This window comes from Neofelis nebulosa, chromosome 2, assembly GCF_028018385.1.
Source record: "Neofelis nebulosa isolate mNeoNeb1 chromosome 2, mNeoNeb1.pri, whole genome shotgun sequence".
NCBI classification, from domain to species: domain Eukaryota; kingdom Metazoa; phylum Chordata; class Mammalia; order Carnivora; family Felidae; genus Neofelis; species Neofelis nebulosa.
In genome coordinates this window covers 202,740,872-202,761,778 of record NC_080783.1, presented here as the reverse complement: position 1 = coordinate 202,761,778, position 20,907 = coordinate 202,740,872, and the positions used below count along the sequence as shown (strand labels likewise).

The window sequence follows — 20,907 nt, the reverse complement described above, 5'->3', positions numbered from 1 at the left end:
CCCTGTTTGCCTCACACACGTCCACACGTCCAAGTCTTTGTTTACGGTCATCCTCCCTTTGCCTGAGTTACCTTCCCCTTTTTTTCCACTCATCCTTCTAAGATTACATATATTCATTCTCCCTCAGAAATTCCTGAATTTCCCAATCGGCCTCATCTCCTCTGAGCTCCCAAGTACAGCCTTATTTTTATGCCTCAACTTGTCACTTTGTGTGGGACCCGCTGGTAGTTTGAGTTCTTTCCTTTGTCTCTGACCTTCCTTCCCCTAGTACAGGGACTGTGCGCATAACAGGGCCACAGGCAACGTTTGTCGAATGAAAAGAGGCCGAACAGGGCGACGGGCCCTGTCCTCTGGGGCTCCTCAGCTTCCTGGAAAGTTGTAGTCTAAATCGGACACAACCTTTCCTGACACCAGGACTGTCTGGTCATTTTCTCCCTGTACGTTTGTGGGGGGAGAGGGCGAGGACGCTTTGAGCTGGACCTCGCCTTGAGGTTGCCCACCCAGAAAAGTCATCCCTGAGGTCCGGACAAAAGCACGCGGTCACACGGGGTGTCGGGTCAGGGTCAGGGCTTTTATGGGAGGAGGGGGGCAGGGGGCGAGGGGAAGAGCGGGCGGCTTGTTGCACCGGCCGGCTAGTCACCCTTGGGCGCAGCCTTCACCCTCATCTCGGCCAGTTTGTGGGTGAGGAAGCCCCACTTGAAGCCGGCCACGGTGTCGGCCTCCCCAGGCTCCGGGCGCTCGGCGGCCTCGTCCCCGGCTTCGGGGTCCGGCTCCCGGGTGGGTTCGGCGCCGCGCAGTATTGACGCCGCGGCCGCCTGCTGCTGCTGCCACCTGCTGGCGAACGTGTCCCAGAATCCGGGCCCTCGCGGCTCCGCCTCCGCCGCCGCGGCCACCGCCTGCGAGGGGGACTTCGCCGCCAGCGGGCTGCGGGAGAGGGACGGGTCAGGAGCCGGCCGAGAGGCGGGAGGAGAGGACGAAGAGGGGAGACGGGGTGCAGATGCTAAGAGTGGGGCCGGGGAAGCCAGGGTGAGGTCAGATGACGGGGGGGGGGGGGGGGGGGGCGTGCCGGGAGACTGGACGCAGGTCAGGACCTGGAGGCCAGGGGAGGGTTCAGAGGCACTGGGAAAGGAGGCCGGAGTGGGACAGGGTCAGGGGATTAGGGGAGGGGTCTGAGAAGAGGGGGCCGAGACCAAGATCCCTGGGGAGAGAGTAGGGGTCGGGGGTTTAGGGAAGGAACTCGGGGAGAGGGGCAAGGCCAGAGAAGGGAAGCCTGAGGCGCCGGGTCGGAAAACTGCGGGAGGGGACCGGAGAGAGTGGCGGGGCCCAGCGGTGCTAGCGGGAGGAGTGAGACCCCCGCGCAGGTCCCCATCCGGGGGAAAGGGCGAGGTCAGACTCTTCGAGAAAGGGTCTTCGAAGCCGGGGTTGCAGCGCTGGGGAAAGAGGCAGGGCGGGGGCGGGGGCAGGGGCAATGTTCTGGGGTGGAGGGAAAGGGGGACTAGGAAAATGAGGGAACCCTGGAGAGAAGGACAGGTGAGGAGACCCAGAGGAATGAGAAACGCCTAGATCAGAGGCTTAGCGGGGAGGAGGACTGGGGAGGTGGCATGGAGGGGAAGGGCAGTCAAGGAACGGTGATGAGGCTTGAGGTGGGAGCCTCAGGTCTAAGGAAGGGTCCTTGGAGCTCTGGGAGGGACAAGAGATGAGCGCCAGGGGACAGAAAGGAAACCCCGGAGCTGGAGAGATGGGTGGGTCAGGGGGACTGGAGGGGAGAAAGGAATAAGGGAATGTCAGAGGAAGGAGGCAGGACTGGGCTGAAGGAAAGGGCAGGGAGGCAGTGTGTGCCAAAACAGAGCTAGGAGAAAGGAGCTGGCCCGGGTACCATCCCCTAATCCCCAGCAAGACAGCAGTCCCTAGACTAGCCTGCCTCAGGTCTTCAGGAGCCTGGCTGCAAATATAGACCTCAGGCCTCATCCTGCACCTACTGAATCAGAATCTTTGAAGGAGGGTCTGGCAGAAATTGCCTAGGAGGATGAGGGTATTGGGAACCACTGATCTGGACCACCCTCAGTTCTAAGCGCCTAAAGTTTCTGTCTTCTGTTCCCTGATTGTAGGGAGATGACCCCCCCCCCCCCATGTGGATGGGGAAAAAGAGCCTGAAATACCTCCTAGCACCTCAATCCCAATAGCCCTTAAAGTCCTCTTGAGATCTAACCTAATCTCCAGATATGATGATTTGGCCTCTTTCCTGCTGAGAGAAACTGAAACAGCCTGTGGCTGCCTCTCCCCCTCCCTCCTTGGTCAGAAAGACAAATAGACCAGAAGGAAAGGACGTGGGAGAAGGGAGACCCCAGGCCCATCCCAGCCCCCACCAACACACACGTACTGGTCGGCACAGGGCTCCGGTGGCAGCAGCTTGTCCTCATCTTCTTTGTTAAACAGAGACGACATTGTCAGCCAACCTTTCACCCCGACCCCCTGAACCTAGGAGGAAGGGGCTGGGAGTCAGGGAAGGGTCATAGCACCACCTCCCAGGATTCCACAGCAGCCTCCTCCAGACTCCCCAGGGCTGGGGTAAAGAAGGAAGAACTCACCCGGCGGGCCAACTGGGACATGGGATGGAAAGCCTCTTCGGTAGGTTCTGCCGGCTCAGAGTCCACTAACGCTGGGTTCCCTCTCTGGGACACAAGACCCCTCCCAGCATGAGAGAGGTCCCAGAGGAATGGGACTTCCCTCCCCCGCTGCTAGCCTGGCACGCACACCCCGGCACCCCAACCCCCCACAACTAAACACCCATCTGGTCCCCTCACACCCTCCATAAGTACATACAAGTGTACCTCTACCCAAAGTCACCAGTCACATACCTTACCTGTATAGGAAACCCCTGCAGACACCCTCGAGCCCACATACCTGCCCACCCATGGACGTATCCACACACACCCAAAAATGTGTGGACAACGGCATGCATGCTGATGTAGACACACACCTGTACATGAGCATGCCTCCACAGGGCTATGCCTCTTCGCCTGTACATAGCTGTACGTGCTGTGAGGCACCTATACAAGGACACGTACACTGTTATACCATTCACACCCGTGAACTTACAGAAATGCAGGCAGCAGCACAGAGGCCCATCTACAGCACACTAAACCTCTCCACCCATCCACAGACACAAAGGTGGAGATGCACACACACACACACACACACACACACACACACACCCTATAGAACTAGTTCCTGCCCCTGCCACATCTGTTTGCACGAACTGCTACTTATTACAGCCTCTAGATGTAAGACCGTTCCCAGTTTCAGAGCCTTTTTGATTTTTTTTTAAATGTCAGAATAAACATGCTCCAAGTCTGGCTCTGATCTGATGCTGCAACAGTGACCCTCTAAGGGCAAGCACGACTTCTAGGACCATAGGCCTCACTTCCTCTCCAGGCAAGACATCCCAATTCTGCTTAGCTCTGCCCATTAGGAAGTTGTGTCAAGCTGCATGTGCCCCATGTGGCTACTGCCCCCTGGTCTCTTCCATGTGGCAGCCCTTGGCTGCCATCTTTGGAGATGGAGTCCATCGTGGGAGACAATGACCATTTTTCCCGTGGCCCCCCAATCTTCTTCCTCAGTTTCCTGAAATATCCTGGCTTTCGGCACCAGGCCATTTGTCATCCTTGAAGGTGCCGATTGTTTCTGCACAAATGTGCCTCCCCTCACAGAGCCTGTCCCTTGCTCTTCATTGTATCTCACTCCTGCTCTCTCCACCCATGACCCACCCAGCAAACATGGATGGTACCCACCTCCTCTGCCAGGTCTTCCTCAGATTCCCCACTGAGGGTCTGTAACACTTTGGACTTGTAGGTTTTCCAGAAGGTCTGGTTCATGGCTGCAGGGAAAACAGGCCTGGCACCCAAGCTCAGGAAGGCAGTGACTCAGTGGGCACCCAGCGGGTCTGGCTCCAGGAACTTGGTGAGGCCAAGAGCCTGTCCCAGGGATCAGGTGACTTCATTAAAGATGCACCAGCCTCCCCAGCTGGCACACTGTCAGGCAGGTGAACTGATCCAGAGGAGTCTGGGGTGGAGACAGGACAGAGCTGGCTTCTGTGGCCTCAGCCCCTCGTCTTGACCCATATTGGCCAAGAATAATGGAGACAACTCTCTGCACGGAGGAGGCCCGCTTCCTGGCCCTACGGGTACTTGAATTTGATCTCTTGGAATGGCTCCAAAAAAAATCTGCTTGCATTCACAAAGTCCATTTATAAAGTCCTTGGGCCCAAGACCCACACTGGTGCCCCTGTGACTGTAGCCATACCAGTTGTGCCTTCAGCAGGTCCTGCCCTATGTCCCCACTCAACTGTGAACTGGAGTGGGGAGGTCTCAAAGCCCCTGGTTGGCACCCTGGGCTTACATTTCTCTGCTTTGTCTGGGCTGGAAACCGATTCCTCTCCCCGGGGATGCACGTGCATGTCTCCCTGTTTCCTGGCAACAGGTTCCAAAGAGCTGGAGCCCCTGAATTATTGCTGAGCTCCTCTGGTCAGCCAGGAAGGCACCAGGCTCCAATGAACGGAGAAAGGCTCTCTGGCCTTCTCCCCACTCTGAGCACAAAATACCTAGGCTGTATCTCTGCCTTTGCTGCCAGCCCACACCAGGGAGTCCAGGGCTCAGAGAAAGGGGGCAAAGATAAGAGGTGCTTCTGCCAGCCCTTCCACTTCTTGTGAGAGTTGCTGACCCCGTGCAGTCTGAGGAGATGCCTGAGCAGAACACTCCTTGCTCACGGATTTGACTGGGGGTGCACGAAGGACGGAGACCCAAGGGAATAACTGTGGAACGGTGAGAAGTGGTGAGCGCTTTGTCAGGAACTGGAGGTATCTCAGGAGTCCCTGTGGGGGCCAGATCCCAAACTTACTCACTCGCACTCATTAACTCATTTATTCACATCACAGACATTTTTCAGTGCCTCCCAGAGATGCTCAAGGCATATTCCCTCCCCCCGCTGACCGTGGAGTCTAAGATCTGGGAACAAGAATGGGGTGATAGTGCCAAGGAATGGAGTAGAGACAGGTCGGGCCGGAAGGGACCGGAGGTCAGGGGGCGGAATCCCCCGGGGGCCCGCACCACCCAGCCGCTCCCCGGCCAAAGCCTCGCCCTGAGCGGAAGCCGCAGCTTTGGGCCCCGCCCGGCGCTCCGTCTCTGACGTCGACCGCCGCCTGGGGGCGCTCAAGGAGCGGCCTGCGCGAGTGACGTCATCTGAGGCAGTCTGGACGAACCTGCTCCGCCCCCGGGCGTCCTTGACGTCATCCAGCAATCCGGAAGCGCCCGCACGTGTGCCCCTGACCCGGCTCCCGGCTCTGGGCCCCCTGGCCCCGCAGTCACTGGCCATGGGTCGCTCCCGTCGGACGGGTGCTCACCGAGCCCACTCCCTGGCCCGCCAGATGAAGGCGAAGCGGCGGCAGCCGGACCTGGACGAAATTCACCGCGAGCTGCGGCCCCAGGTTCCCGCACGGTCTCGTCCAGACCTGGGCTCCGAGCCCGACCCCGACCTGCCAGGGGGCGGCCTGCATCGCTGTCTGGCCTGCGCGTGAGTCCCGGCCGGGCCTGGCCTGGGGAGGAGAAGGGTACGCGGGACGGGACGGGGGCGTGAGGTCCGGGTCCCAGGACGCGCGGGGTCTGCTGACCTCCCATCACTTCAGGCTCAGAGCCCCGCGTCAGGGAGATAGGCATACCTGAGATGCATCACCTCACTCTCCTCCTTACCCACCTCCCATCCCTACAGGAGGTACTTCGTCGATTCCACCACCCTGAAGACCCACTTCCGATCCAAAGACCACAAGAAGAGGTATGAAGGAGTAAGGAGAGGACTGGTGGACGGGTGTTGGGCAGACAGGGCTTGCATCTGGTCAGCTCCCAACTCTCTCTCTTCTTTCAACCAGGCTAAAGCAGCTGAGCGTGGAGCCCTACAGTCAGGAGGAGGCCGAAAGGGCAGCGGGTATGGGCTCTTATGTGCCCCCCCAGCGGCTGGCTGTGCCCACAGAAGTATCCACTGAGGCCCCCGAGATGGACACATCTCCCTGACATGGCCTGAGGATGTAGGGCAGGGGAACTGCCCATGGACAGTGGTGCAAGGGCTAGGCTGGCAAAGACTGTGCCAACCTATTTTGGCCCTGGGTTTGGGGAGTGGATGGCCTCTTCTGGGTGCCCTCACCCCCAATAAAGGAACTGGATGAAGAGAACTTGTCTCTGACTCTCTAACCTCCAGGCCACTCCAAACTCCCGCCCTGTAGGGGTTTCTCTGTTACTCTTGTTTACAGGGCCGAGGGTGTCCATTCCCCACTTGGTCCGGCTTTGGAACCTACAGCCTTCCTTTCCCTCAGGGGTCCTGGCATCTGAGCTGGAGCCCCAAGATGGAGCCCAGGTCAGTGAAGGGGAGAGGGAAGATCAGGGACTGACCCTCAGAAAAGAAGTGGGCTCCCGAGATTGCAGCCCCCACTGAGTCACCTCCCCCAGGACCCGGGCGTGAGGCTGCCTACTTTATCATCAGGCCTGTGGCGGCCGCCGCTGCCCCACCATCTTCCAGACAGCATAGCAGGAGCCACCCAGTCCAAGGACAGCCAGCAGTGTAGCCACTACCCCGGCCAGTGGACTCCGGGGCTCTGCTTTGAGCTCCCCAGCTATCTGCATCTGGAGGTACACAGAGGGTCCATCTGAGGGGTCAGTTGAGACTTCTGGGAAGGTGGGGGATGGGAAGGAGCTGAGAGGGTACAGCTGGGTGAAGGAGATATGGATGCCATTGCTGCCCCAGGGAGATTCCACCCCAATCCCTCTCGCTTCACTGCCCATCTGGGCCCTGGCCGCTCAGGCGGCAGGAAACGTGACAGCCTGGATGCTGGGGGTGTTAGCCCAGCTATGGTAGGGGAAAGAGGGGGTCCGTGGCTGAAGCCGTAGGTTAGAGGTACTTACCTGTAGCACCCGGAAGTAGCCAGGGGTCAGGCGTCGAAATCTCATGGTGGGTGCTACTAGTCTTCCTTGGCGGCCTGTGGGGTGGAAGCAGGAATGAGGATTAGTGGTGTTCATAATACCAAGGAGTGGAAATCAGGGCATAGAGGTGTCTGACCTCTCATATCCATGGGAGCCATACCTCAGAGGATGCTCACCAGCGTCTGCCCTCCCAGGTCTGGCAGGGGGTGGGGCAGCTGAACCTTTAAATCTGGTCCCTTCCCCCGCCTGCCCATCCTGCCAGCTTCAGGAGCAGCTGTCAAGAGAGATCAGCATCAGGCCTGAGCAGCACCTCCCCCACTCACCAGGGAAGCCAGGCTGGGTAGGGCAGGAAAGGCCTTGCCTGGCAGCGCTCGGGAGTCTTAGACCTGGACCAGGTACTGGGAGGGTCTCCCCAGCCCGGGTCCTGGCTCTATCCCTACTCCTCAGATGGTCGGATATCACCAGTCAGCCCTCAGCAAAGGAGGGGCAGGGTGCCTTATTAGCCCTCCCCGGTCCCCCTGAACATTGGTGAGCCTTTTCACTTGGTTTCTGTTACATCAACGCCCATTACCTTGGGAGGGGAGGGCACATATCACTTCTTTCTGCAAGATGAAGTTCCCGCAGGGACTTTCCTATTCTTGGCTTGGGGACAATAGTAAAAGGAGATTAGCATATACTGATTAAGAGAGCTGTCCGTGGCATGCTAAAAAACAGCTGACTGTGCCAGGCAGTATTATAAGCACTTAATATGTATTAATTCATTTGGTATTGGTTATCTTATAATATGAACAACAACAACAACAACATGTCTTCAGAATAGTATACAGAGTACCTGCATATGCAGAAAATGGAAACTTTACAGTGGTCCCCACTTGGGCCTAGAATAGAGATATAATGACCTACTGCTAACCTTTGAATATTTTACAACAAAGATGCAGAAGGAACTTTTATAAACTCAGAAAACTACCTTTAACATAGAAGCTACCATTTACTCTGCCCTTAACTGCCTAGCCCTGCCAGGTGCTAGGGGCAGAAAATAAAGGCAAGGTTATGTGGGGCGCCTGGCTGCCTCGGTCGGAAGAGCATGCGACTCTTGATCTTGGGGTTGTGAGCTCAAGTCCCACGTCGGGTGTAGAGATGACCTCTTAAATAAATAAACATTTTTTAAAAATAAAGGCAATGTTGTGGACGTCAGGCCCCCAATCCTTTTAGGGGTGCATGTGAGTGGTGAGTTCCTGTGTGTTTCTGCCCTACAGGACTGTGTGTTCAGGCTGGCTCAGGGTAGGTGTTTGATGAAATCAGGGTGGTGGAGACAGGTGTGTGTTTACTGGGCTTCCCCAGAGCGCCGCAAGGAGGCTGTTGAAGGAAGAGGGCAAAACGGAGGAGTGATGAAAGGACACGTGCAGCTCAGGGTATGAGGATGCATGAATGGGGCCAAGGACAAAGCCAGAGAGGGGAGGGCTGTGTTGCACAGTGGAGCCTGCTGGTTCACCAGCGAGGGAGCCAAGCCTGGAGGTACCTGCGGGGACCCTGAAAGACGCAGATAACAATCTGCATTCTTGTTTGATGCCGCATGTAATGGTAGGAGGGAGCCAGGGGAGCGGGCCAAGTTCCAGAGAACTCAATTTCTATGTGAAATTATTAAATGATGGCAACTAACACACACCCATTATATGGGCCATCTGTAGGCCAAGTGCAGAATTTGGATTTGGGGGCATGATCATGTCAGGCTTTGAAGGCTGGGTGCTGGGGCACTGGTAGGGATTCCAAAGTGATACAGTCAGAGGGGCAGGCCCTGGGAAGCCTTCCCAGGCCCCTCTCCATAGAACTAAAGCAATAATCATAGCTCAGAGCCATCCCATTTGACAGATTTCAACATACTTCAAGGAAATCTTCACAGCACTAAGGTCTAAGTGTCTCTGTTTTAGACAGGAAGGAACAGTTCAGAGAGGTGTTGAAATTGGGTGCAGTCACACAGCAAATGGAAGTGATTCTGTCTGATTCCAAAGTCCTGGGAGTCTCCTGGCCTGGGATGGTGGTGGTGGTGATAGCTACAAATCGTATGTCACAGATTGTTGTTCTAAGAGAAAAGCTCTTAACTGGGATTCAGAATACAGAGGGCCGATAAACTTGGATGGGAAAAAAAGTGATATATTTTCACTAAACTGTAACCAAAATTTACCACTTCCTTCTTTATGGATTGAAGTATTAGCAGTATCTGTGGCTTTGTCACCAATTGAAATCACAGATTTAAAAAAAAAATTTTTTTTTAATATTTATTTATTTTTTTTAATGTTTATTTTTGAGAGAGGGAGGGGCAGAGACAGAGGGAGACACAGAATCCAAAGCAGGCTCCAGGCCCTGAGCTGTCAGCACAGAGCCCGATGTGGGGCTTGAACTCATGAACCGTGAGGTCATGACCTGAGCCAAAGTCAGACGCTCAACTGACTGAGCCACCTTGGCGCCTCTAAATCACAGATTTTTTCATTCAAATTGTAGTTATTGCAAGTGTCTCAACATTATATATGCTCATAACTGTTTCAGAATCGTGATAGTTATTAGCCCACCATTAAATCACACTCCTTCAGACACTCCTGCGACATAGCTGCCATTGATTGGGCACCTTTGAGCCCAGTAGAAGGTCAGTGACCAAATGGTAAATCCACTTGTTCTCACACCGGTAACCCAGGCTTCTCCATTATTCTTCTGATTCCTTATATTTAGTGGTTAACTGATAAATACATGTGAAAAGGTGAGTCAAAGACCACCCCACAGTTTAGCTGATATCATTAGAAAAGGAAAATTTCCTTAAAAAAGGAAAAGATAGGGCCTGGGTGGCTCAATCAGTTGAGTGTCCAACTTCGACTCAGGACATGAATTCATGGTTCGTGAGTTAGAGCCCCACAGCAGGCTTGCTGCTGTCAGCAGAGAGCTTGTTTTGGATCCTTTGTCCCCCCTCTCTCTCTCTGCCCCTCCCTCCCTCTCTCTCTCAAAAATAAAAATAAGCATGAAAGAAAAGGAAAATTTAACTTTAACTTCCAGTCTTGTTATTTTCATGCTAATAAACCCATTACTATATCATAAATGTTGGGGGGGGGCGGTTAAGATTTTATTTTTTCAAGTAATTTCTACACCCAACAAGGGGCTCAAACTCACAACCTGGAGATCAAGAGTTGCATGTTTTACTGACTGAGCCAGCCGGGCGCCCCAATCATAAATTTGTGTCTTTAAGTATATTTTGGTTATAATTCTCTTCCTTGTAATCTCCAGCATTTTTTAATGCTTCCAAAAGCACTATTCTGAGAAAGGGTCCATAGCCAAAAAGCGTCTGTGTGCAGAAACGGGGGGGGGGGGTGCTAAAAATCCCTGTTCGAGAAATTTTAGAGCTATTAACGCATGTACTCTGCACCGCAACCCATTTAACAGAGAAACTGACATATGGTAGGTAGGGGCACGTAGCTAACTAGCCGCACAGCTGGCATTTGCAGCCAGAGCTCTGGCTCTCGAACTTCTGTACTTTGCTGCTGAGCTCACTGCTCACCTTTATGCAGTTTTGTGTTTGTTTTGTTTTGTTTTGTTCCTGCGGAACCTAAAGGACAATCCAGCTTGGGGCGGGATCCCAGGCGCGCTCTAAGTCGCCTGAGTCACCAGTGACACCGCCTCCGGGTCCGGCGGCCCCGCTGCCTAAGGACGCCTGAAGGGCGGGGCAGGAGGCGGACAGGCCGGGGGGGCCAATGGCTGTCGCCGCGCCTCACCTGGCCGTCCACGTGGGCCCAGGTAAGCTGGTGGCTCCGCCCAGAGCCCCGCCCCGGCCCCCGCCTCTCCCCAGGCCAGACTCCGGGAGCGGAAATTCCTGCGCGGGCGGGACCGGGCGGGAGCGGATCCCAGCGGGCCGGTCTCGGCCATGGAGCCAGTGGCAACCTGGACCCCCGCGAAGGTGGCAGCTTGGCTGAGAGGTGGGTGGGGCCTGGGCAGAGTTGGGCTTGAGGGGTCCGGGGACGGGGAGAGGAAAGGGGAAAAGGACATTCCAGGTCTGTCGGTTAGTCAACAATTTATAGAGTGTCTGCCTTTTACCCACCCGGGACTGTGCTAGGCAGGATAGGCGAGGTGACCCCGGGGGTTCCGAGAACTCAGAAGGGGGTCACTCATCGCCCCAGCATCGCAAGGGGCTGCCAAGGTGGCCGTGGGGAGGTGGTGGTTGTGTAATGAAAACAGGGGGGTGGCCCACGCCCACTCAATCTCCTTCATCTCCCCTCCGCCCCAGGGCTCAGTGGGCTGTTATTAAACCCATTTTCCAGAAGCGGAAACTGACGCACTGAGCCAGGAAGTGACTTGCTCGGGCTTTGGAATATGGCCGGCCCTCCTGTCCTTTCCCTTCTCACCTTGAGGCTCCCAGTGAGAGAAGCAGAAGCCCCAGTCACACCGAAGGGGTTGGCACAACCCCAGCCTGGGAGCCTCAGGGGAGGAGATGCTGGCCAGAGGCAGTGAGCCCCGGTGGGTGGGAAACGGGCCAGGAGTGCAGCTGGGAGAGGGGAGGGGAGTCCCCCTCCTGATGGGAGCAGAGTGCGCTGCTGGCAGGCTGCTGGCAGGCTCGGGGCCACCAGCCCCTGAAAAGCGGGATTCGGGGCTGGAGTCAGACTCCCAGGCTGGGTTCCAGGCCGCGCCCCTCCACTCACCAGCTCTGTGACCAGAGGTCTCAGTTTCTCTATCCACATGATGAGAAAGTCAACAATGATCTCATGAAGTAGACAAAACAAGACATTCATGGCAGGTGCCTCGTATGTGTGGCTCAATGTAGGAGCCTTTTAGGAGGAAGGCAGCACAACAGGGTCACTGTACATGGCAAAAGAGCTGCTCATGGAGTAACAGGTCCATGAACTCTCAGTCCAGTGTTCTTAATGTCACACAAGGGGATGAAGGAGAGCTGTCAGTGACACTCACATTCCCCAATGATGGAGCCTGACTTGGAATGGAAGGAATTCCTTCAAAGAGTGAGCAAGCTACTTAATCTCTATTTTTATCAATTTTCCCACCTATAAAATGGGGATAACAATAATCTTTAACTCCTATGTTCAGTGAGAACCGATTGTGTTAATATGTGTAAAGCCCTTAACATTTCGCTCAGCACATAATAAGCCTTCAATAGACATTTTCCCTATTTTAGGCCCGCGTTGTGCCAGACATGGGCTGGAGTTAGAGATGAACAGTTAGTTATGGCCCAGAGCCTGAGGGGGTGACCAAGTGGGAGAGGTCGATGCTCAAGTGCAGGTGTTAGTGGAGGCACAGGGGCAGAGGGAGCAGGAGAGCCCTCCGACTTACCCTGGGAAGTCATGGAAGGCTTCCTGGAGGCAGTTGAATTAAAAAGGGGAGTGAGGGAGCTAGAACAGTCTGGGCAGAAGAAATAAGACATGCCAGGACCCTGAGGCAGAAAAGCATCTCAGGAGTTACACTACAGGGACTTAGTGCCCGGATCATACAGGACCTTGCAGACCAGGCTAAAGAGTCTGGTGATAATACTCTGGTGGCTGTTACTGTCTACCATGAACCTGGGAATAGGCCAAGTGTTTGACATATCTCAGTCATGTCACTTAATACCCACAGGATTAGAAGGTAGGTGCTTTTATTATTGCCATTTCACAGGTGAGGAAACTGAGGCATAGAGCAGTTAAGTTACTTGCTCACGTACTAGCCCTCAGGTCTCCCTGACTCCAAGGTCTTGTGCTCTTATCACCATCCCCATGGTTCTCAGACTTGAGTAAAGCACCTGGAGATTTGGTTAAAATGCAAAATGCTGGGCCTACTTGGAGTTCTGGTTCAGGGGGTGGGGCTGAGAATTTGTGGGGGGTTTTTTAAGTTCATTTATTTGTTTTTGAGAGAAACAGGGACACTGCGGGTGGAGGAGGGGCAGAGAGAGAGGGGAAAGGGGATCCCAAGCAGGCTCCGCGCTGCCAGTGCCGAGCCCCATGCGGGGCTTGAATTCACAAACCGCAAGATCCTGACCTTAGCCAAGACCGAAAGTCGGACACTTAACCCACTGAGCCACCCAGGCGCCCCGAGAATTTGTGTATTTCTAACAAGTTCTCCAGTGAGGCTGTCACTGCAGGTGCTCTGGAGACCCTCTGAGAGCCATTATCCTCTACTCTTCTACTCAACTCAGTAGCTGAGGGCATCTCAGAGTTTCCCTCTGTGAAATGGGTCCCCAGATTGATGCTAGGAACAGATGGGAGGGAAAGGGGCTTTGTGGGGGTGAAAAAGTGGCCCGAAAGGCCCTGGCACTCCCGGCTCCCTCCATGCTGGCCCCTGTTCTCCCTCCAGGCCTTGATGACTCCCTGCAGGACTATTGCTTTGAGGACTGGGAGCTGCCTGGCAAGTACCTGCTCCAGCTCTGTCCCCAAAGCCTTGAGGCTCTGACCGTATGGCCTCTGGGCCACCAGGAGCTCATCCTGGAGGGGGTGGAACAGCTCCGGGCCTTGGTGAGTGAATGGTGGCCACACTGGCTGCAGCTTCCATCCACCTGGGGGGTTGCTGATGGGGGGCTGGCCACTGTCAGGAGATAACCTGCCTTTACTCTGGCGCAGAGCTCTGGGCGACAGACAGAGAATCTGCAGAGCCTGACGGAGGGATTGCTGGAGGTGACCCAGGCCTTCCAGAGCTTAGTCGGAGGCCACCTGGAAGGCTGTGCTGAGCCCCCTGCTGATGTCCTTAGCGCGGCTGTGGAACTGGTGCATGAGGCCCGTGCCCTCCTCTTCTGGCTCAACAGGTACCTCGGGCTCCTCCCAGGACCCTGGTTGGGCTGACTGGTGAAGGGACTCTTCTCATCCCTGGCCTCCTCCGGGGCGTGGGAGAGAAGAACAGAGCTTGGCTCTTGTTCAGATATTGTGGAGCAGGGCAAAGAGGTTATTTGGTCAGTGCAAGGACACTGGGATGCCTGGGTTCCCACTCATTCATAGCACTGCATAGAGAGCTTCTCCACTCTTCAGTGCTGCTGCTTGTCTCACAGGTCCCAGTTCAAATGTCACCTCCTCTGGGAAGCCTTCCCTGTTGGGTGTTCTTAGAGCTCTAGACACCTCACAGCAGTTGAAGTTATATCATTATTGCTGTAATCATGTTCCTAGAACAGGGCTTGGGACATACCAGGCACTTGACAAATAAGTCTGGTGCTAAGTTCTTTAGATTTATCCATCATCTTCTTTGCCCCCATCAAAACCGTCAGAGTAAGCGTTATCTATCCCCAAATGAGTCGTTGGCTCTGAGCGGTTCCATGACTTGACCGGTCAGCACAGCCTCCTAACCACTGCTCCATACTTCCCCCGTCAGGTACCTCTTCTCTCGCTTAAACGACTTCTCGGCCTGCCAGAAGATTGGGGAGTTGTGCGCGGAGCTGGGCCAGGCCTTGCAGGAGGTAGAAGAACCAGGGGCCAGGCTTGGCCCAGTTTGTAGGGACCAAGTCAGGCTAGAGCTTTTTATAACCTGTGAATCAGCACAGGATCGGCTGTGGGGGTTGGGAAGAGGCAGAGGCAGGAAGAAGGGAGGCCTGGCCGCTGGGTAGGGGGCAATGAGGGCCTGGGGTCTCCTAGCTGGCAGGGGCAGCTCAGAAAGTTTGACTCTCAGGAGAGGGTGGGGTGGGGGAGGGCATGTATGGTGACTTCTGGGGCCTGGCATCAGGGGACGAGACCTTGGAGCCAAAGCTCTGAGGCCCCGTAGTTCTGGGAGGAGACCAGCATGCAGGACGCAGGGAGGGACTTTGGGGAAGCCCACCCTGTCCTCTGAGAAGGCAGTGCCCCCGACTCAGAGAAAACTGTCCTCTCTGCTTCCAGAACAGTCCGGCAGCTGAGAAGGAGAGCAAAGTCCTGAGCATTGTGAGTGTGGGGTTGAGTGGGGAGTAGGGGTGGCGGTGGGATGGGGGCTCAGGCTAGACATCCTGCTCCCCCTCCCCCAGTGCAGCCACGTGGTAGAGATCTGCCATGCCATCCTGAGCTGCAGCCCCCAAGAGCTTCTAGAGCAGACGGCTGTGCTGGAGCGTGTGCAGCTGGACGATCCTTTGGTGAGCGCTGACCCCTTGGCGGCCTTGTCCGGGCCCTCGGATTTGGCTATAGCATCCCACAGAACCCTGTACTGTTATGGCTGGAAGGCCTTTTCTGTACAGCTGTTAAAAAAGGCCCAGAGAACTTTCCCGGGGACACACTGTCATTCAGCACTCTCTCCAGTCCTGAGGGGCTTTAGCTGGTACGGTCTCAGGTGACACATTCCAGCCCTGGACACAGACCTGGCAGGTTAGGGGACTGGGGAAAGGACATGGGCTTTTCTGCCTTAATCTTTGACTAGTTAGGAAAACAGGAGCCTCCAGCCCTGCCCTGTCCCTGCCCCATCCCTGCTTGTCCCTTCAGGAGGGCTGCTGAGAATCTCCTACTTCGTTAGTCAGGGGACCAGCTTCCCTCTGGCCCTTACTGGAGGAGAGGCAGGGGCCTAGGTCACACAGCGAGGTGGGCAGTGCCAACCTGGGGCCAGCTCTCTCCCCCATTCCCCCGACCCAAGAATCCCAGTTCCCTCATACTCTCAGTGACTGCAGCCTCTGCTTTGGCAGGGTCTGGAAATCCACACCACCAGTAACTGCCTGCACTTCGTGTCCCGCGTGGGCACTCAGGTGAGAATCCCACGCTCTTCTCAGCTGCCGTCTTACCCTCCGGCTGAGCCGGCTTCAGGCCCATGGAAAGCACACCCTATGAGCCCCACCCCCCATACCAGGTCCCTGTGGACTCCCGGCTACAGATCCTGCCTGGAGACGAGATTGTCCAGGTCAACGAGCAGGTGGTGGTGAGTGAGGAAGAGAGGGACACGGTGGGAGGTGAAGGGGCTACTGAGTAGAGCCCAGGGCTGGTGGGTGGGGAGGGTCCCTTGGGGAGACCAGGGCTGTGGGAGCTGCCTCCCGTGAAGTGAGCCAGCTCCCACAGGTCAGAGTGGCCTTGGCAGAGGCAAGGTATAGGGGCTGATGGAGGCCTCCTGGAGGAGGAGTGGCAGGAGGCCAAGGGCGAGGGCTGTTGGCTTACTCCAGAGCTTCCTGGCCAGCTCCATCATCCCAGAGTCCCTGTCCTTCCCCCTGCCCTGTCCCCTAGGTGGGCTGGCCCCATAAGAACGTGGTGAGGGAGCTGCTTCGAGAGCCAGCCGGGGTCAGCTTAGTGCTGAAGAAGGTCCCAATACCAAAGACCCCCCCACAGGTAACTGTCCCTCAGCCCTGCCCACAGACTGCTTTCAGACCCCCATCGTCATCAGCTCTGTCACCATTTCTGGTTGTTCCCCAGACCCCTCCTCGGGCCCTGGGCTCCCCACAGCTGACGATCTCCTCGCTGGCTCTCACCCCACAGTCTCCCAGGTAATGGCTCTGCTGCGGGTGCAAGGGGAGGAGGGGGAGCCACGGGCTCACTCCTTTCATCTCCCCTTGCTCTCCCCAGGGCCCCACCCGAAGACGTCTTTGCCTTCGACCTGACTTCAAACCCAAGTCCTGGACCCAGCGCTGCCTGGGCAGGTAGTTTCAAACTCCCACCAGGTGGTAGATGCCCCAGGCAAGGCATGTGGGATGCCTGGCTCTGATCCCCAGACTCCAACACCCTCACCCTACTGCCCAGCCTGGGGCTAGGCTCACGGGCCCTCCTCTCTCTCCTTCCTCCCTGACAGACTCTACCTCCCTTGACCCTGAATCCCTACCCATTTTCCCTGCACCCCCAGCCACACTCCCAGCAGGGGTAGCAATGACTCGGGAACCCCAGGAGCACCCTGACAAGGTAAGGTGAGGGCTCAGCGAGGAGGGGTGTGTGGCTCTGGCCCCAGATCCTTCTCTAACCCCTTATGGTCTTTTCAGAGTCCTGTCCCTCGTCAGAAGAAGTCAAAAGGTAAAAGATGTACCTGACTGGGTGGAGGTCCCCTGATATGAGCTCTTAGAAGTGTTTACAGTGCTTGGCAAGACCACCCCTCACATTTCACACACAGCTTCTCTTGAACAGCTGTTTCTGGGGTCAGACAGACCTGTGCTCCCAGCCTGGCCCTCTCACCTGCTCTGTGACTTTGGGCCAATGGCTTATCCTCTGATTTTTCATCTCCTCGTCTCTAAAATGGGAAGGGTCAGGGGCGCCTGGGTGGCTCAGTCGGTGGAGTGGCCGACTTCGGCTCAGGTCACGATCTCGCGGTTTGTGAGTTCGAGCCCCGCATCGGGCTCACTGCTGTCAGCGCACAGCCCGCCTCAGATCCTCTGTCCCTTCTCTCTCTGCCCCTCCCCCACTTGCGCTCTCTCAAAAATAAATAAATACATAAATAAATAAAACGGGAAGAGCCAGCCCTACCTCAGGGAGACACCTGTAACATTTCAGGCGTAGAGTCTGGGTTCAGCCATATCACTGGGGAACGCTGGTGGGGGAATGGGGAGCAGGTTTGGGGGTCCAGGATGCCTTGCCGGTCCCTGATCACCCAGGCCGTGCTGTGCTGCAGGTGTGGCAACGCGGTTGAGTCGCCGGCGGGTGTCATGCCGGGAGCTGGGCCAGCCAGACTGTGACGGCTGGCTCCTGCTGCGCAAGGTGGCTGGTGGCTTCATGGGTCCGCGCTGGCGCCGCTGCTGGTTCGTGCTCAAGAGACACACGCTCTACTGGTACCGCCAGCCCCAGGTGAGCACCACCCCCCACCCCAACACAGGTCAGCACGTGAGTCAGAGCCATGGTTCTTGTCCTTATTCCACCATCCACTCCATCTGTGGTCACAGGCAGGCCGCAGACCCCCCCTGCCCCCCGAGCCCTATCTGTAAAACGAGGATGCTTTTTGGAGAGAAATGAGTGAATGTGTGTGGAAAAGCAGTCTGGGAAAGGTATCGCAGGCAGTGCAGAAAGAATCACGTTTATTCTGCCCACCTCTCCTTCCTCTTCTGTTACTCTGTCTGTCCTAGTGATGGGCCATTTGTTCAACTGTTTATCCATTCAACAAACATTCAGGTGCCTACCGTGTACCCAGCTCTTAGCCGGGTACTAGGGACACAGGGAAGACTTGGGCAGTTCCTGCTCCTCTAGGCTGGTGGGGGGAGGATGTACACACACTCAAGGACAGTTCAGGGGACACAGGCCGTGATGAAGGAAAAGCCCAGGGATAGGGAGCAGCCCAGCAGAGGTAGACAGTCCAGCCTGAAGAGTGGAGAAGGCCCCCTGAGAAATCAACGCCTGGGGGTTAGTTGGATGGAAAGGAGAAAAAACCAGGAACGGAGAGCAGCGTTTGCAAAGCTCAGGGGTATGAAGCAGCTTTGTGTGTGTCTAACGACAGAACAAATGTATAAGCAGTCTTTTCTCTCTGGCTGTTTGCCTGGATATCTTTGGTTCCCCTTTGCTGTCTCAAAGGTGCCCCTTGGTCATAACCCTGCCCCCACCCCAGATTCCTGCCCTGAGCTCTAGGCAAGGGGAGATTTGTGGTTGGAGAGCCCAGAACACACCCTCTCCCCTCCCCGGCTCCAAGAACCTGACTGGGCCTCCAGGGTGTTGGGCCTTCAAGCTGACCCTCACGCTATGATTCCCCCCCAGGATGAGAAGGCTGAGGGCCTCATCAATGTTTCCAACTACAGTCTGGAAAGTGGACAGGATCAGAAGAAAAAGTAGTTAAGTCCTGGACTGTGATAAGCTGGGAGGGTCGGGCAAGAAAGGGAGAGCGGGGAAGCGGGGGCAGCAGGTAGCTGGGATTCCCAGTCCAGTTCTGGATGGGCACAGCCAGGCTGACCCAGGCCCTGTGCTCCCTGGCAGTGTGTTCCAGCTCACCCATGACGTGTACAAACCCTTCATTTTTGCTGCTGATACCCTGGAGGATCTGAGCATGTGAGTGCCACCCCCCTGACCTCCCAGCTTCCACATGAGTGCTTGGGTGCTTGGAAACCTGGATTCAAATCCCAGCTCTCAGATAGTAGCTAGTCAAGGCATTCACTTCTCTGAGCCTCAGTTTCATCATCTATAAAATGGGTTAATAAAAGTTCCTGTGTGGCCGGACTGGGTGACTGCGTGGCTCAGTTGGTTAAGTGTCTGCCTTTTGATCTCAGCTCAGGTCTTGATCTCAGGATCGCGAGTTCAAGCCCCGTGTTGGGCTCCACACTGGGCATGGAGCCTGCTTGAAATGAAATGAAATGAAATGAAATGAAATGAAATGGTTCCTACCTCTCAGAAGTGCTCTGGAGATTAACTCAGGAGACGATATAGGTGAAAAGCCCAGACATATAGTAAATGGCAGCTCCCTGAGACCGGTTTGCCCCTCCACAGGTGGGTCCGCCATCTCATCACCTGCATTTCCAAGTACCAGTCTCCAGGCCGGGCCTCCCTGCCCCGAGAGGAAGGTGGGTGTCTCACCAGGTCTCAGCTGAGCCTCTGTCTTTCCTGGAATGGGGGTGGGAACTCTAATGCTCTAGCCCACTCCCTGGCCTCCCGAAACCCTGTGATGCTGAGTGGGCTCCCCAACTGCTCCTGTCCTCCCCCCCAGACTGCTACAGTGAGACAGAAGCAGAAGATCCTGACGATGAGGCTGGGTCCCGCTCGGGCTCGGTGAGTAGGAGACTGGTAGGGGGCAAATGGCAGACCATGGGGGTTGGAATGCCACCCTTCTCTCCTTCTACCCTGCCCACAGCCCAGCCAAGCCCGAGCTTGGAGTCCACTCCATGGAGACACATTACCTGCAGCCGCCCCCATGCAGGGTGGCCCACGGACTTCCTTTGGCCCACCAACAGGTGCTGTGCTGGGGCTGGGAGCTGGGATGGATGGTGGGGGTGGGGGTGGGGGGGCTGGGATGGGCACATCCTCATCTGCTCCCCCCCTCCCACAGACAACAGTGAAGGGGCACTGGAAGGAATGGTGTGGGGGCTGAGGCAGGGTGGCGTGTCCCTCCTGGGCCAGCCACAGCCTCTCACTCATGAACAATGGCGGAGCTCTTTTATGCGGCGCAACCGAGACCCCCAGCTCAATGAACGAGTGCACCGTGTGCGCGCGCTACAGAGCACACTCAAGGTCAGCTGGAGGGCACTGGGCGTGGTGAAGGACTGGGCTCTGGGCTTTCGGCTCTGGTTCCTGGCCTTGAGCTCTGGGCTCAGCTGTGGGCTGGGCCAAGTTCTAGGTTCCCAGAGCCAGACTCTCAATTTAAGGATCGATCAGTGCTAGACCGGGCCAGGTGCTGGGTTCTAAGCACCGGACTCCAGAGTTAGCTCTGGGCTTGGGCTCTGCCCTTCTCCCTGGGTGATCATGGCCCCTTAGCCCCCACCCTCTTCACAGGCAAAGCTGCAGGAGCTGCAGGCCTTGGAGGAAGTGCTAGGCGACCCTGCCCTGACTGGAGAGAAGTTCCGGCGGTGGAAGGAGCAGAACCAGGAGCTCTACTCAGAGAGCCTGGGAGCCTGGGGCTTGGTGCAGGCTGAAAGCCACTCCCAAGTCCTGATCTCTGACTCCAGAGAACAGTCTTCCCACCCCCTGCCCTCTGAACCGGAGGAACAGTCCCATCTCTGCCCCCTGACCCCAGAGAGCAACCGCGGACCTCCTGACCTCTGACCCTGGCTAGTACCCTGGCTCCTGACCTGTGGCCTTGAGGACCACCTCAGCCTGCAGCCTCTGACATGCCCAGGACAGAGCATCCCCGGGTTCTATTCAAAGTTGAAGGTAGCGCTAGTCCATGTATCACCCCAAGGTGCCCCCCTTTGCTTCAGCGTCCACCATTTCTGTTCCTCTGTCCCTCAGAGTGGGCTAAGGTGAAGTGAGCTCTGTGCCATCCTCTCTTGCCAATTAAGGAGAAGCGGGGCTCAGGAATTCTCTCTCCCCCTCTGACCTACAGGGGCGTAAGACTGTGCACTTCTCCCTCCCCCAAGCCAGCCTGTGTAGGTGTTCATTTCACACAAGAGACACTTTCAACAGAATAAAATCAGTTTATCTAAAATGAATCCACATGTGCCTTT

The 20,907-nt window shown here is 56.2% G+C and overlaps 4 protein-coding genes across 6 annotated transcripts; 2 read left to right on the top strand and 2 right to left on the bottom strand.

Moving 5' to 3' along the window:
• Nucleotides 1-597: 597 nt before the first annotated feature.
• C2H1orf232 (chromosome 2 C1orf232 homolog) lies at nucleotides 598-5,376 on the bottom strand. 3 transcript variants are annotated; one of them, XM_058718532.1, is made up of 5 exons: nucleotides 5,258-5,376; nucleotides 2,981-4,870; nucleotides 2,589-2,672; nucleotides 2,381-2,478; nucleotides 598-924 (listed from the first exon to the last, which is right to left on the bottom strand). In XM_058718532.1, exons 2-5 carry the CDS (start codon nucleotides 3,026-3,028, stop codon nucleotides 633-635), a joined length of 522 nt encoding a protein of 173 aa, XP_058574515.1. In that variant the 5' UTR covers nucleotides 3,029-4,870; nucleotides 5,258-5,376; the 3' UTR covers nucleotides 598-632. The 3 variants fall into 3 exon arrangements, with proteins under 3 accessions (XP_058574515.1, XP_058574514.1, XP_058574516.1); XM_058718531.1 differs by having other exon boundaries at nucleotides 3,792-4,870; XM_058718533.1 differs by lacking the exon at nucleotides 598-924 and adding an exon at nucleotides 948-1,756 and having other exon boundaries at nucleotides 3,792-4,870.
• ZNF593 (zinc finger protein 593) lies at nucleotides 5,207-6,218 on the top strand. Its single transcript, XM_058718534.1, has 3 exons — nucleotides 5,207-5,568; nucleotides 5,764-5,826; nucleotides 5,921-6,218. The coding sequence occupies exons 1-3, from the start codon at nucleotides 5,369-5,371 to the stop codon at nucleotides 6,060-6,062; spliced, it is 405 nt and encodes a 134-aa protein (XP_058574517.1). The 5' UTR covers nucleotides 5,207-5,368; the 3' UTR covers nucleotides 6,063-6,218.
• ZNF593OS (ZNF593 opposite strand) lies at nucleotides 5,478-7,241 on the bottom strand. The gene is made up of 4 exons (XM_058718535.1): nucleotides 7,126-7,241; nucleotides 6,948-7,021; nucleotides 6,518-6,668; nucleotides 5,478-5,590 (listed from the first exon to the last, which is right to left on the bottom strand). The coding sequence occupies exons 2-3, from the start codon at nucleotides 6,990-6,992 to the stop codon at nucleotides 6,525-6,527; spliced, it is 189 nt and encodes a 62-aa protein (XP_058574518.1). The 5' UTR covers nucleotides 6,993-7,021; nucleotides 7,126-7,241; the 3' UTR covers nucleotides 5,478-5,590; nucleotides 6,518-6,524.
• Nucleotides 7,242-10,794: 3,553 nt separating this feature from the next.
• CNKSR1 (connector enhancer of kinase suppressor of Ras 1) lies at nucleotides 10,795-20,892 on the top strand. Its single transcript, XM_058718528.1, has 21 exons — nucleotides 10,795-10,921; nucleotides 13,281-13,438; nucleotides 13,544-13,729; nucleotides 14,287-14,367; nucleotides 14,783-14,824; nucleotides 14,905-15,009; nucleotides 15,550-15,609; nucleotides 15,711-15,779; nucleotides 16,079-16,180; nucleotides 16,265-16,335; nucleotides 16,415-16,488; nucleotides 16,638-16,744; nucleotides 16,822-16,852; nucleotides 17,445-17,617; nucleotides 18,515-18,588; nucleotides 18,731-18,802; nucleotides 19,238-19,311; nucleotides 19,455-19,516; nucleotides 19,599-19,698; nucleotides 19,794-19,975; nucleotides 20,237-20,892. The coding sequence occupies exons 1-21, from the start codon at nucleotides 10,870-10,872 to the stop codon at nucleotides 20,504-20,506; spliced, it is 2,145 nt and encodes a 714-aa protein (XP_058574511.1). The 5' UTR covers nucleotides 10,795-10,869; the 3' UTR covers nucleotides 20,507-20,892.
• The last annotated feature ends 15 nt before the right edge of the window (nucleotides 20,893-20,907 follow it).

Coding starts and splice junctions, on each gene's coding strand:
- C2H1orf232 (XM_058718531.1), bottom strand. CDS start 3,875: ATGAACCAGACCTTCTGGAAAACCTACAAGTCCAAAGTGTTACAGACC. Junction 2,673..3,791: donor AGGAAGACCTGGCAGAGGAG/GTGGGTACCATC, acceptor CTTGTGTCCCAG/AGAGGGAACCCAGCGTTAGT. Junction 2,479..2,588: donor TGTCCCAGTTGGCCCGCCGG/GTGAGTTCTTCC, acceptor CCTTCCTCCTAG/GTTCAGGGGGTCGGGGTGAA.
- ZNF593 (XM_058718534.1), top strand. CDS start 5,369: ATGGGTCGCTCCCGTCGGACGGGTGCTCACCGAGCCCACTCCCTGGCC. Junction 5,569..5,763: donor CATCGCTGTCTGGCCTGCGC/GTGAGTCCCGGC, acceptor CCATCCCTACAG/GAGGTACTTCGTCGATTCCA. Junction 5,827..5,920: donor TCCAAAGACCACAAGAAGAG/GTATGAAGGAGT, acceptor TCTTTCAACCAG/GCTAAAGCAGCTGAGCGTGG.
- ZNF593OS (XM_058718535.1), bottom strand. CDS start 6,992: ATGAGATTTCGACGCCTGACCCCTGGCTACTTCCGGGTGCTACAG. Junction 6,669..6,947: donor GCTACTTCCGGGTGCTACAG/GTAAGTACCTCT, acceptor GTGTACCTCCAG/ATGCAGATAGCTGGGGAGCT.
- CNKSR1 (XM_058718528.1), top strand. CDS start 10,870: ATGGAGCCAGTGGCAACCTGGACCCCCGCGAAGGTGGCAGCTTGGCTG. Junction 13,439..13,543: donor TGGAACAGCTCCGGGCCTTG/GTGAGTGAATGG, acceptor ACTCTGGCGCAG/AGCTCTGGGCGACAGACAGA. Junction 16,181..16,264: donor TACCAAAGACCCCCCCACAG/GTAACTGTCCCT, acceptor GTTGTTCCCCAG/ACCCCTCCTCGGGCCCTGGG.